The sequence below is a fragment of the Leptinotarsa decemlineata genome, unplaced genomic scaffold (genome assembly GCF_025532065.1).
Source record: "Leptinotarsa decemlineata unplaced genomic scaffold, Ldec_3_MD MMD2_tig00078346_RagTag_RagTag, whole genome shotgun sequence".
In the NCBI taxonomy this organism is placed as follows: Eukaryota; Metazoa; Arthropoda; class Insecta; order Coleoptera; family Chrysomelidae; genus Leptinotarsa; species Leptinotarsa decemlineata.
Window position 1 is genome coordinate 1339354 of NW_027412724.1, and position 13373 is coordinate 1352726.

A 13373-nucleotide genomic window follows, 5' to 3' on the forward strand; every position below is an offset into this window, starting at 1 on the left:
TCATCACAGTTTACCAAGTATTCGAACATATATATATATATATATATATATATATATATATATATATATATATATATATGAGCAGAGAGGGTCAAAGAGAGAAGTTGCTGGAAATGAAGGAAACCTGCACATCGATGGATGTGTAACGCAGGATTCGATACAGTATAAGCTTAACCTCTCTATGGCCTGGAATAATTACCGTAAGGTATTTGATACAATATCGCATGAGCTCATCTTGCATTTGCTCAAATGCCAATCTGTTTTATATGGGTGATCTTAAACTTCATGCCTCTGGAGAAAAAAGATCTGCATCAATCCTTGAAGATGGTGGAAGGGTTCACGCATGCTATCGATATGAAATTTGGGATATACTAATGTGAAACGATTCATCTGAAAAGAGAACGATGTGGGGATTACGGAAGGAATGTGCAGCTCGTAAATGGAAACATTTTGCACTTTCTAGATGCCGGAGAGACGTATACTTACTTCGGGGTGGAATAACGCCATTCACAAAAGGTAATAACAGTGAAGAACTCTCTCCGTGGCAAGTTTCAGCACAAAATATGGCACATCTGCTCATCGGATCTGACGGGAGAAATCAAAGTTGCTGCTAGGAATATGCTTGCAGTTCTAATATTACTCTACTCGTTAGTAGTAGTAAAATGTACGAAAGAGCAGCTGTATCAACTCTACATACATTTCCAAAAAATGAAGCATTCCCAAAGGAGTTTGCATTCCAAAGCGTCCGTTTCACGCTTGAACTCCATTCGACAAAAGGGAGGCAGTGAACTTTTGGGTTTGGAGTATCTACATGGCAGAATGGTACTGAATTAGGTGATCACAACTCTGTCACCTGCCAGTATGGTATTTTCAACACCTTAGGCTAGGAATAGAGGTACCTTACACCAGGTGCAGGGCCTGCTGCGAGGCACCTGAAACAATAATACACTTGCTGTCAACATGTCCAGCATATGCACTTTCAGCCTATATCCATCGACATAACTCGGCTCTAAAAGTACCAAATTTATTGGAACTATTTATTCCTCGCCCTAGTGCTCATACAAGCCTGATGTAGTTCTTTTCGACCATCAGAGCAAAACGATATTCGTCGTGGAGTCTTCGTTCGAAAAGAGAAGAAAAAACGGATGAAATATCTAGATTTTTTTTTCGAACGACCACTCTGTTGTTTCGATTGTTGAAGTCCTTGTTGGAATGATACCCTTTCTACTCAATATCTTGTCGGCTTGCAGCACGATAGCAGAAATATTGGTCAGACAAATGCAGAAGGCTGTCATTCTTGACTCATTGCTTCTGCTCAGGGCACATATTTTCGGACCCAATGATCACTTACCCCACGGTATAGGGAGTGGTCATTGCTAGGTCATTGCTCGCGCCTTCCCGACTGGGTCGGGGCTTCGAAGACAGGGCCCAACCAACTCACCTTTTCGGAAAAAATAATAATAATAACTTATTAATACTAAGATGGAGAAGTAGAAAGCCAAAAAGATTTTTCCCAGTTGAATTATTCAAACTGAAAATGTTAGACAAATCAAGGCTGCAATACACATTCGTATCATGAAAAATGAGAAATGAAACTGTCAATTTTTTGCCACTTTTTGCCACTGCAGTAACGTTAGTTACAAAAGTGGTAAAAAACATAGAAAGTTTCCTGATGATATACCACGTTGTAACAGCTACAAACATCAATTCACATTCGTATCAAGAAATGGAAACTTTACATTAGTATTCAACAGTAATTATTTATTAAATTTCAGCTTACGTGTATATATTCGCTGTCTTTCTCATGTTGCTTCTATTATAATAATTCGCTACTTCTCTGGGAATCGGAAACGCAAAACAGTACGGTTTAGTATTTTTCTTGGTGTCGACTAGGCAACTACAGGATTGAACAATTTTCGGGCACTCAACCTTCAAAAAAGGATTAACATGAATAACTTAGTCTGAAAAAAATTGACCGAAGTAAAACTTATTAAAGGTATTAAGTTATAACTTATCAAAGTGCATGTTTCCAATTGATTTCGATAAGGAATTATTAAATTTTTAATTGGTTCGACTGTATGTTGAAATCAGTAATATTCCAGTTAACCGATTGAAATGTTATTCTTTTAGGTTCTTTGTCTGAAGAACAGTTTCAATAACTTTTATAATAGATTTTTAAAGTACAGAAAATAGAGTCTAAAACTTCTAAGAGGTTCCTTTGGGGACTTTAAGGGACAAGGGATGTGGTGGTAATGTGAATCAAAGGGGGCCAAAAGGTAGAAGTATTTTTATGAATTTATGTAATACCTATGTATATTTTTTTCAATTTTTTTTTCATTTTTGAATTGAACTGTGCTTATTTCGCAACGACACTTCAAAAGTATCAAATAAATTTCACCCCCAATCATTTCAAAAAACGTTTTGTTCAAACTTTTTTCAATCCCAATATTTTTTACAGAATCACAGGACGTTGGATTTATTTAAAAAAAATAAAAATGATATGTTTTCTCGAAATATTAATTTCTTTGTCATGAAAAATGCTTGACAGGTTTCGTTTTCGACTCAGTTCTTAAATTTTTAATTGATGATGATGAAATGAAAAATGTCTATGAGACCGCAATCCAATCATGATTCCCAATTTCAAGTTTCAGTAATGAAAAGTTAAAGTTAAACATGAAATAATTCCTTCATATACATTTTTGTTTAGCTGAAATTTACAAGATATTCTCAATAGACACATCTGGCAAAGTAACTGGATTATTTATGATGCACTGTTTGGAACCTTTGGTGTAGTAATGAATATTACTGGAATTTTTTAATGAACTGAAGTCTATGGAATGGTTTTGTTGCAAAATATGATGGGCGACTGCTGATTTTTCAGGTCTTCCATATTTTAAGTGTGCTATGTGTTCCTTATATCTTACTTTAATAGATCTTTTCGTCTGTCCATAATATTTTTTTTGCATCGCAGTCCTTACATTCACACAAAAAAAAACTCCAGTAATATTAACTTGATTATATTCAATGACACTGATGCTTCAAGAAATTGAGTCAAAACTAAGGAATCGAATTTTATTTACAGTCAATAACTCAAAAATTTCATGGCATATTTGTTCGTTAAACCTTGAAATTCTCTTCAGAATTTTATGTTAATAATAAATGATTTAACACTCTATATTCCAAATTATTGATATTTTTGACTAACTTGACATACAATTTTACTCAAAACTTAAACATTTAGTTAATCTTATTCAAAATTTACCAACCCATGCTCAGAAGAAATTCTTTATGGGTGGTTACTTTGCGAAATATCACAAGAATCGTTGTGTTTTAGAAAAATCAAATTAACCAGCAATAGCTGTTTGTAACCAACAAATTTTAAATACGTTTGTTCACACCCCACTTTCTAGGTTTCACCTTTTGTGAGTATTTTAATAATAGATGAATATATTATTGAAATACTCTTGTTTTTATATAATATCATATTTATTGTATATTCTGATGAATAAATTATTATTATTATTAGTTAGTCAAAAGAAAAATTAACGGTAAATGGACGGAAAAGTGGGACCGATAGGTGGGAAACATCTGTTTACATGAAAACATCTCATAGGGTACACTATCGATCTATCAAGAAAAAAATCGTTAACGCACGTAATGATCTTGAATTTAGTTTCCTTGCAACACCAGAAGAACTCTCCAAAAGGACGTAGGTCACATTGAGGCTAACAACAGAATGGATATTCCAAAGATCTGCTCGTATATACACTTACCTTACACCAAAAGAGCATCAGAAATGATAAAAATAATTGTAAGTGAGTACAACATTACAATCTGTTTCTGATCCGCCACAACTTCAAGAATTGCGTTTACCTGATACACATGAAGACAACAAGTCTTACAAGGTGGAATCAAGGTCCAGTGAGAAGCAATTAACATATTGTCAACGTAACATCAGGTTCAGATGAAATAACACTGGTATGAAAGGAAGTTTGAAGAAGTTGGGGGGATCCGCAACGTGTGAAAACCTTCAGTCAAGCGTTGAAACAAGCTGAAGTGAACTGATCCGAAAAAGCGTGCTATCCGAAAGGATAGCATGTGAATTTTTCAGTTCAATTAACGTTTTCAATGCTTTATAAATTTATCTTCTTTTAGTTTTCAACTTTGTTAACACTTCTCTAGCCGGTGGTACCTAATCGGAAACCTCCAATAATTAACCACATTCAAATAAGATTCAAGATCTGAATTTCTGTTTCACTAACTCTATTGACCTATTGCTATAAATAAAAGAAGTACATATAATTATTGTTTTCATGTAAATTTTGAGTACTTACTTTTTGTTCAGGTCCTGAGCAAATATCGTATTTCTCGGAATAATCAAAAGAAGATGTATTGTTTGGAGCAGCACCTCCTTTTTTAATGCATATACAACTCGGAGAAGATACAACACGACAAGGCCTGCAAGGTGGTGAATAAAATATTTCCAATTCTTCTACTATACTTTCATAACAATCATCGCAATATATTTCACCTTGAAAAATTTTTGCCGTGCATTTGTCCAATTTAGTATTGCAACAACCTGAAAGAGAATTGACTGCGGTTACTGGAAAATTTTGAGACTTTTGATGGAACGACGTTTTTTGTCAAACTGACAAGTTGTAATCACAAAGATATAACATGGCATTCTCGAGTGCGACGTATTAAAGAAATAAGTATTTCGGTTCTCACAATCACAGAAAATGTTTAAATAAGCCACGTACAATATCGAACATTTTGGAATACAAGCCATGTTTGAAATATGTGGAACAATATTATTGTTCTTACTGATGAAGGAGTTACGAAATAAAGCCTACAATAGAGTACCTCAAAAAAGGGGGCAAGTGGTGGCAAAAAATATCAACATCACAAAACATCTTCAGAAATCGATAGTCAATAATGTTAAAGTTCACAATTTTGTTTATAGCTGTGATTCTATATCATGACAGAGCACAAATTGCAATCTAGGTTGTGGTTTGAACCTTATGTATGTTGGCTATATTTAAGAAAGTGGATAAAACTATGCATACTGTAATATAGCTCAAAAGTTTATTAAAAAAATAATACTTCAAGATGGTATTGAAAACACAAAAATAGGGGGAAGATCTCAGTATGGTGTCTCAATACTTTTCAGCAATACTCTCAAGGGCATATACTTTTTCAAATGTTTTTGTCTGTAAAACTTCAAGTAGTTGGTTTTTGGTATAGTAATCTTTAAAATACAAATTGCTATCCATTAAAAACCTTCGTTTAATATTTCCTCGGTACCTTGATGAGCTGTTGCGAATAATAGGAAGCGTTGTCAAGAACTATTACACTATTTGCATTCAAATTTGGGATCAATGTGTTTTCAAACCATTCCTCGAGAATATCAGCTTCCATGTTCTTATGCCAGTCAAAATTGCAGTCCTCAAGTTTTTTTCCACATAATTTCGAAGAATTCGGAACCCATCCTTTACTTCCTCCGCAATGCACAATGATGAGTTGCGATCCTTTGTTTGCAGACATGTTAGGCATACATATTCTCGAACCATCAATCCACCCTTTCGTAACTGTGTTGTGAGTGTCATACCAAGTTTTGTCCAAATAAAAAATTTTATGTTGTTCTTGTCTATATTTAGTTATTTGCTCTCAGTATTTGTTACGCAATTCCACTATTCTTCTGCTTTCCATAACTGCTTAACTGAAAGCGTTGTTAAGAACTATTCATTATTTTGGGATATTCCAAATTTGGGATCAATGTGTTTTCAAACCATTCCTCGAAAATATTAGCTTCCATGTTTTTATGATAGTCAACATTGCAGTCCTCAAGTTTTTCTTCACATAATTTGAAAGAATTCGGAACCCATCCTTTACTTCCTCCTCAACGTACAATGATTAGTCGCGATCCTTTTTTTGCAGGCATGTTAGGCGTACACATTCTCGAACTATCAGTCCACCCTTTCGTAACTGTGTCATGAGTATCATTCCAAGTTTTATCCAAATACAAAATTTGCGGTTATTTTCGTCTTTATTTAGTTATTGGTTCTTAAGTATTTGTAACGCAATTCAACTATTCTTCTGCTTTCCATAACTGCTTGACGTTTGTTTATTATTTTAAATCTAAATCCTAGTTTTGTTTATCCAATTTAGAAAAGTTTTATCACAGAAGCTCACGTTATGGCTGGAAGTATTCAATATCTTCCTTATGATTTCAGTTGTAGGAATCTCATTGCTTTTGTAACAGTCGTATATTGTTTTTTTCAATGATTTTATTAAATGGACATCTAAGGGTTTTGGTAATCCTGTATCACATCGCGTCTTGCGTTCATAAGGTTTGTTTTTGGCTATTTTACGTACAGTTGACAAAGGAATTTCGGTCATATCTGATGTTGCTTGTGATAGTTTTTTTCCCTCGAAACCAAACTTGAGATGTAGATTCTTATATGCATTGAAACATACTCTCTGTGTTTCAATAATAAAATGCATCCGAATCTTATTCACCGGTATCTCTTTTTCGCATTGTTCACCATCGCTAATGGAGTCAATACACTGGAAAAAGTCTGCGTTGTTATCACACTCGTTATTACAATTAGTATTTGTCCAAGGACGCCACATTTTAAACAAATAAAAAAAAATTCAAGTAATTATAACTGCACCAATATCGAATTTGAACACTCAAATCGCGATCAGTTCTTGAACTGAACACGACGACGATAACCATCCCCGCATTCCCGATTTTTATTCGTCACCGTAACATGAATTCAAATTTAATTTCATAATTCTTCAGCCAATCATAAAACTCGGTTAGAAAAATTATCCAATACGAACCGCCAAGTCTACAGTCCACGTGGACTAGCTTGCCGCCGGTTCATTTCTATGTATTAGTTTTTTTGGCCTTTGAGAGTGCCGACAACTTTAATAGTGAAAAATATTGTTTACTTCGACTATAACTGTCTGTGTGTATTGGTTTCATGTGGCATAATGTACAGACAGACGTGAATGTCCACAAAAACATTTAATAAGGCAAGAGTCCCTTGGGTGTCTCCTTCTGCTGTGAATTGGGTTTTGGGTCGAGCGAGTTTAGATATAATAAAAATTCATTAAGTGTCTCAACCTCTTGCCATACCACGAACGTGTCATCAACATAACACAGCCACCAAAATGGTTTCACTGACGTTTGTTCTAAGGCCAGTTATTCGAAATCTTTCATGGAAAAGTTTGCCACCGCCGAACTCAATGGACTGCTCATTGCGGTACCATCCGTTTGTTCGTAAAAAACACTATCCCACAATGAGCGCAGAGGACGATATATCCGCTGGGAATACTTCGCTAATTAGCCGTATTGTATTCTTAATCGGAACCATCGTGTATAAGGGACCACGTCGAAGCTCACTAGTATGTCTCCAGGACCTCTACTCTTTTCGATAAGGTGTCCGGAGTCCTTAATAAATGACTCTGTATTTCCTATGAATGGTTGCAGTATTTGCAGTATTTGGTCAAGTATTTGGCCGGCTCATAAGTTGATGAACCTACCCCATTTATGATAGGTCTAGGTGGATTTCTGTTAAGTCATTTAGACGTTGCATAAAGGCTTTGGATTTCTGTATTACTTTTTTGTGTTCTCTCCAGGACATGATGAACGGATAAGACGATTCGTTTTTCTCAAAATCCCGGCGATCGAGTCCGACTGACTCTTTTATATGTCTCTGGATCGAGTAAGACGACAATCTTCTCATTATAATCCTTGGCTAGAGCTATAGCAAAGTTTCCACCTTTGGCTCATATGCCGCACTCGTCTTCTGACAGTTTCCGACCGGAGAGGTTAACCACTGTCTGTTGTACTATGTCTTCAAAAGGAATGGATACAGCGTAGGAGAATTCGAGCGGGCCATACGACCCAGGAGAGAGATCCCCAAAGTAACCCTAGCTGGGGTGAACAAGGAAAAAGCTTTCCTTCCCTATGGTAAAAATGTTATAGACCGGACTGGGAGAATCTTAAAGAAACACAACGTGAAACCAATATTTAGGTCAACAAAAACTATCAACCACGAAAAGAATCATGGGTACCCTGCTCTCGAAGACGAAAATCGTCTCGTCAAAGGGATCCAAAAAACCAACAGGCAACTCAGAGATGGCAGGTGTCCTCACCTCATCATCTAAGCATACTTATCCCTCGATCCCGGGAGAGGAAGGTGGAGGTGTCCATAAGGACCCCCATCTCCTCCCTCCTAGGGTCGAGGAGTTCTAAGTTTGCGCAACACTTTGTTAACTTCAAGTGTTTGCAGGCAAACTTACAATATGCCAGGGCCGTTTCATACGTCCTTGGAAAAAACTTTAAGGATGAATTAATCGACCTTGCTTTCCTGCAGGAACCATGGACAGGAAATACAGGCTGAGTAACCGCACTGAGCAATATTCCTGGTGAGGTAATAGCGTGCCCTGGGGTGAAACCGAGAAGATGTCTGGTCATCAGGAATGGTATTAATTATTTTTTGCTTACAGGGTTCTGCACCCAAGACGTGGTAGCCATCCAAATTTCCCCTCTCGGGCAAGAAGGGTAAGACGAATTTTATCACCTGCTCCGCCTACTTTCCGGAATATTCGGATACCGTACCTACTCTAGCTGTTAGACGACTTACCGACTACAGCAAAAGGAACAAACTTCAAATTGTAATGGGATGTGATGCCAATTCACACCATATAGCCTGGGGCAGCAGGAATATAAACCATAGAGGTGAGTTACTCTTTGATTATATTCTAGGGGAAGGGCTGTCTGTAATTAATAAGGACTCGGAACCAACTTTTGTCACTAGGCAAGAGGTATTAGACTCAACCATGAGCTTTAATTCTCTGAGTAACAACATACACCATTGGTCTGTATCTACTGAACCTTCTTGTTCAGACCATAGATCTATTCTTCTCAATATTAAAATAAGTCTAAGACCGGTAGTTAAATATCGTGACTCAAAATCTACTGATTGGAGTGGGTATAAAAACTCCCTCTAATCGCACTTTGAGGACAGATTCATTACTATTCACAGTTGTAATGATATGGATACAATAGCGACGCAATTTCGCGAAGCAATGATCTCATCCTATCATGAGAGCTGTCCACTGAGGTTTGAAAGAGATAACTATAACTCTTCTTGGTGGAACAAAAGACTGAAAAAAAAAGAAGTTCGACGACTATTCAATAGAGCTAAAGAGTCAGGTAACTGGGAGCTTTATAAAACTACTCTAACGACATACAACAAGGAACTTAGAAAGGCAAAACGGGAGTCTTGGAAGAAGTTCTGTGAGAGTATCTCTGAATTCACAAATTCTCTCTAGAGAGCCGACTGCTGAAATTGGGTCGCTTAAAAGAACCGATGAAGCCTTCACGACCTCTAGTAAAGAAACGTTAGAGCTTTCGATAGAAAACCACTTTCCTGGAAATCTGACTCTTGATAACAACAGACCTCCCATCTTCGAGGGCGCTAAACGCCCAAAAAAGTACGATTGGGAGATCGCAAAGGAGGTTATCACAGCACCGGCAGTTGAATGGGCTATCAAGTCGTTTCAGCCCTTAATCTCCTGGAGAGGATGGTATATTTCCAGCTCTTCTTCAAAACGGACTGGAAATAATTTTACCTATTCTCACAAAATTGTATAGAGCTAGTCTGGCGTGGAACTATATACCACCCAGTTGGTTGGCTGCAAGGGTGGTATATATACCTAAAGTGGGTCGGAGAGACCCACACTCTAAATTGGTACGACCAATCAGCCTTACATCCTTCCTGTTGAAAGGACTTGAGAGGATACTGGACATACACATCAGGAGGGTAGCATTATATGCATCCCCCCTGAAACACCACCAGTATGCTTATCAAACCGGCAAATGGACAGATTCAGCGTTGAAAAACCTTGTAGAGAAAATCTCCCAATCCCTTGACAACAAAGAGATTGCGGTTGTTGTATTTCTTGATATTGAAGGAATATTTGACAATGCACTACCTAAATCTGTAGGATCGTCTCTGGCTAGGAAAGGTATACAATGGACCATAACTGGCTGGATCTATGCCATGCTGATAAACAGAACTGCAACTACGACTCTTCAAGGCGAGGCCATTAAGTTCGGGGTCAGCAGGGGCTGCCCCCAAGGTGGAGTACTACCCTTCAGTGGTCGCTCCTGATGGATAGTCTGCTTAATGCCCTCGACAGAAGAAAAGTAGATCTGCAAGCTTATGCAGATCACCTTGTCATCTTGGCAATGTCCACGCCGAGAAGGGTAGCTTGTAATATCCTCCAAAGCACCTTGGACGTTGTTCACAGTTGGTGCCTGAGGGAGCAGATGTCTGTCAACCCCAGCAAATCTGTGATAATCCTCTTCACTAGAACGAGAAAATTGGACGATCTAACGCCACTTTCCCTCAATGGTGAGGTCATTCCATTTGGAATGTAGGTCAAATATCTTGGCATTGCCCTTGATAAAAGACTCACCTGGAACGCTCACTTGGAAAAAGTTGTACACAAAACCAGACTGTCTCTATGGACATGTCGAAAGATTTGTGGTGAAACTTGGAGTTTAGGTCCCAAACAAATATATTGGATATATGTGATGATCGTCAGACCAATGATCACTTATGGTGCAATTGCCTGGTGGCCGAAGGCTTTACAGAAAATGGCCCAGGCGAAGTTCTCTGGCTTACAGAGACAGGTTTGTCGGGCTATCAGTGGTGCCATCAGTACCACACCGTCAGCGGCCATGGAGATCCTTCTAGATCTACCTCCTCTCCACATTTTTCTGGAGAGAGAAGCTAGATGGACTGCATACAGACTTGTGCACATTGCCAATTGCACAAATCAATTTAATGCAGAGTGCAACAGACTGTTGGCTGACACTGGAAGTCACGGCATTCTGGAAATGACCTCTGACTTTATGCCTCCAACTGTCAACTACGAACTGTCTTATAAAGTACTGTTCCCGAGTAGAGAGGACTGGATCCTCTGGGAGAAGGAAATATTAGGAACAGATAGTTGTTGGTTCACAGATGGATCAAAAACACCTTCCGGTTCTGATGCAGGTGTTTTAAGTCGCAGACCCAGGACAGAGATATCTACCTGCCTAGGAACCTATGCGACTGTATTTCGAACGGAAATTTACGCTATTGAATTGTGTGCAGAGAGATTGGAAGAATCCAACCTCAGACACAAGTCAATAAAAATATTCTCGGACAGTCATGCGGTGTTGGAAGCTCTTGGCTCCTACCGAGCAACGTCTATAAATTGGTAGCAAATTGCCAAAAACGACTCTCCTCGATAGGAAGGCTTAACAGATTTGTCTCTGGTCTAGATTCCTGGCCATACTGGCCTGAAAGCAATGAGGCTGCTGACTCCCTTGCAAAGGAGGGTGCTGCAAACAGCTTCATCGGACCAGAACCTGTCATGGGCATCGCTTTAGGCTTTGCCAAACAAACATTGAACACCTGGATGGCAAGAAGATTTATGGACTTCTGGCCAGAATTGGATCACTCTAAAGCATTTATTCACCCTTCGAAGCTTGATACCAAACAGTTGTTGGACTACAGTAGGGATGAACTACGATGTCTAAAAGGCCTTCTTACATGTCACTCATTTGAATCCTCATATGCAGAAACTTGGACTGTCAGAAGACAGTGTGTGTCGCCTCTATTTGGAAAATGATGAAACAGCAGAGCATATACTTTGTGCCTGCCCCACTGGGGACCGAATCAGGTTTTTAGAGTTCGGCAAAGCCGAACCAGAAAGACCACTCACCATTCAAACTAATCGGCTTCGTTGAGAGGCTGGGTTTATTTGGTCGAGTGTGAATAGGAGTGAGCCACAATAAACCCTTGCGGGTTGCGGTGGAGGGTCGAATAGACACACTCACTTTAGACCTAATCTAACCTAAGTCTCTCTGTAAACAAGATAAAGGGTCGACTCGGACAAACCGACAAATTAGCTTTAGCCGAACATGCTCTCAACAAAAAAGCACTCACATTATCTAATTCGAAGATACATTGATACTCGATAAAAAATATTACTATCCGAAAGTATATAGAGAGGCAATAGAAATTCAAAAACACAGGGATAATTTTAATAGAAAAGAAGAGGCAATGAATAATAATAAGATCTGGCTACATATCCTTAGAGGTGCACTAACAAGGTCAGGTAATCTAATTAGGAGAAAGAATCCACGTCCACTAATAATAATAAAAAACCAGAGTCAAATACCAGCATCGTAGTTACAGTGTTCGGAACGACGGAAACAACAACTCGAGCACAAACTCGGGCACTGTGACCGTTACCACATCGTCTTTGATAATGTATACCGCAGTAGTAGGCGAAACGTCGGGCATAAAAATCTGCAGACCACAGCCAAAATAGCTTTCACATAAATAGGTAGGTATTTCGATAAAATCCAGAGACCGTAGGATTATCGAATTCTTATAAATTGAAGTCATTTGCATAGTAAAATTTCAAAAATTATGATTTTGCACATTATTCAATTCATTAAATTTAGAACACTATGGATATGGACCTTGGAAAAAAATTACCTCCGAAATTGAATTGAGAAAGCTTTACAACGAAATTTCGAATCATATCATCTGAGGATTAAAGGGGGTTGAACTCATAAATCGTCCCTTCTTGGACGATTTGTCCCAGAAGGGACATAGGTACAAATAAGTCTAGAGTACGTTTGTTATAGTATTCCATCAAAAGTATCTGTAATCATGATGAGAACCACATTATCAACCAGATCAATCCATAACAAACTTCCAACAAAGTTTCAGGGCTAGATCCACATATGAATTTTATTTTGATGTACAGCGTCATCTATGAAAGTTAAATAAAATCTATTGACGACGTGATGTAAAAGTTTCCATTTCTGCTAATAAGTTCGGTAATAAGTGAACAAGATTCGAAAGATCAATAGAAGTCGCCAGCAGTTTTGATCTTTCGACATTTCGACATTTTTTAAAAAGAAATAACTTTTTTTAGAACGAATGGAAAGACAAGAAGTCGTTAATCTCTCCATGGAAAAGTGGGCAAAAAATTCAAAAATTAAGTTTATGAATGAATGTTTCTATCTAAGAGACTTACGGCAAGAAAAGCAGCATTTATGCCAAATTTTATTCAGTGTTATTTGATCTTCTGCTTCATAAACTCCAGAGCCACATCGAGCACACGTCATATTCACTAATACATTATCAATTCACTATGATTTGGTGCATTTGAATATCCGGGATTAAATTACTCACAAATTTTGAAATGAAATTTTGACATTTTGTAACCTTTCAAATCTCCCGGAAAAGGAGGCGTCATTAACTAAAGCGTCATCTAGCGCTCTAATT

The 13373-nt window shown here is 37.9% G+C and overlaps 1 protein-coding gene across 3 annotated transcripts in view; it reads right to left on the reverse strand.

Moving 5' to 3' along the window:
- LOC111514702 (uncharacterized) overlaps positions 1-13337 on the reverse strand; it is a 48425-nt gene extending 35088 nt beyond the window's left edge. The window contains exons 1-4 of one of the 3 annotated variants that reach the window (XM_074185647.1): positions 13123-13259; positions 4532-4579; positions 4335-4458; positions 1781-1929 (exon numbers count right to left, since the gene is read on the reverse strand). In XM_074185647.1, coding sequence (XP_074041748.1) covers positions 1781-1929; positions 4335-4458; positions 4532-4554 — 296 coding nt within the window. In that variant the 5' untranslated portion in view covers positions 4555-4579; positions 13123-13259. Of the gene's footprint in view, positions 1-1780; positions 1930-4334; positions 4580-13122 lie in introns of all 3 variants that reach the window. The other 2 variants (XM_074185646.1, XM_074185645.1) reach the window with 2 other exon arrangements.
- Between the last annotated feature and the right edge of the window lie 36 nt (positions 13338-13373).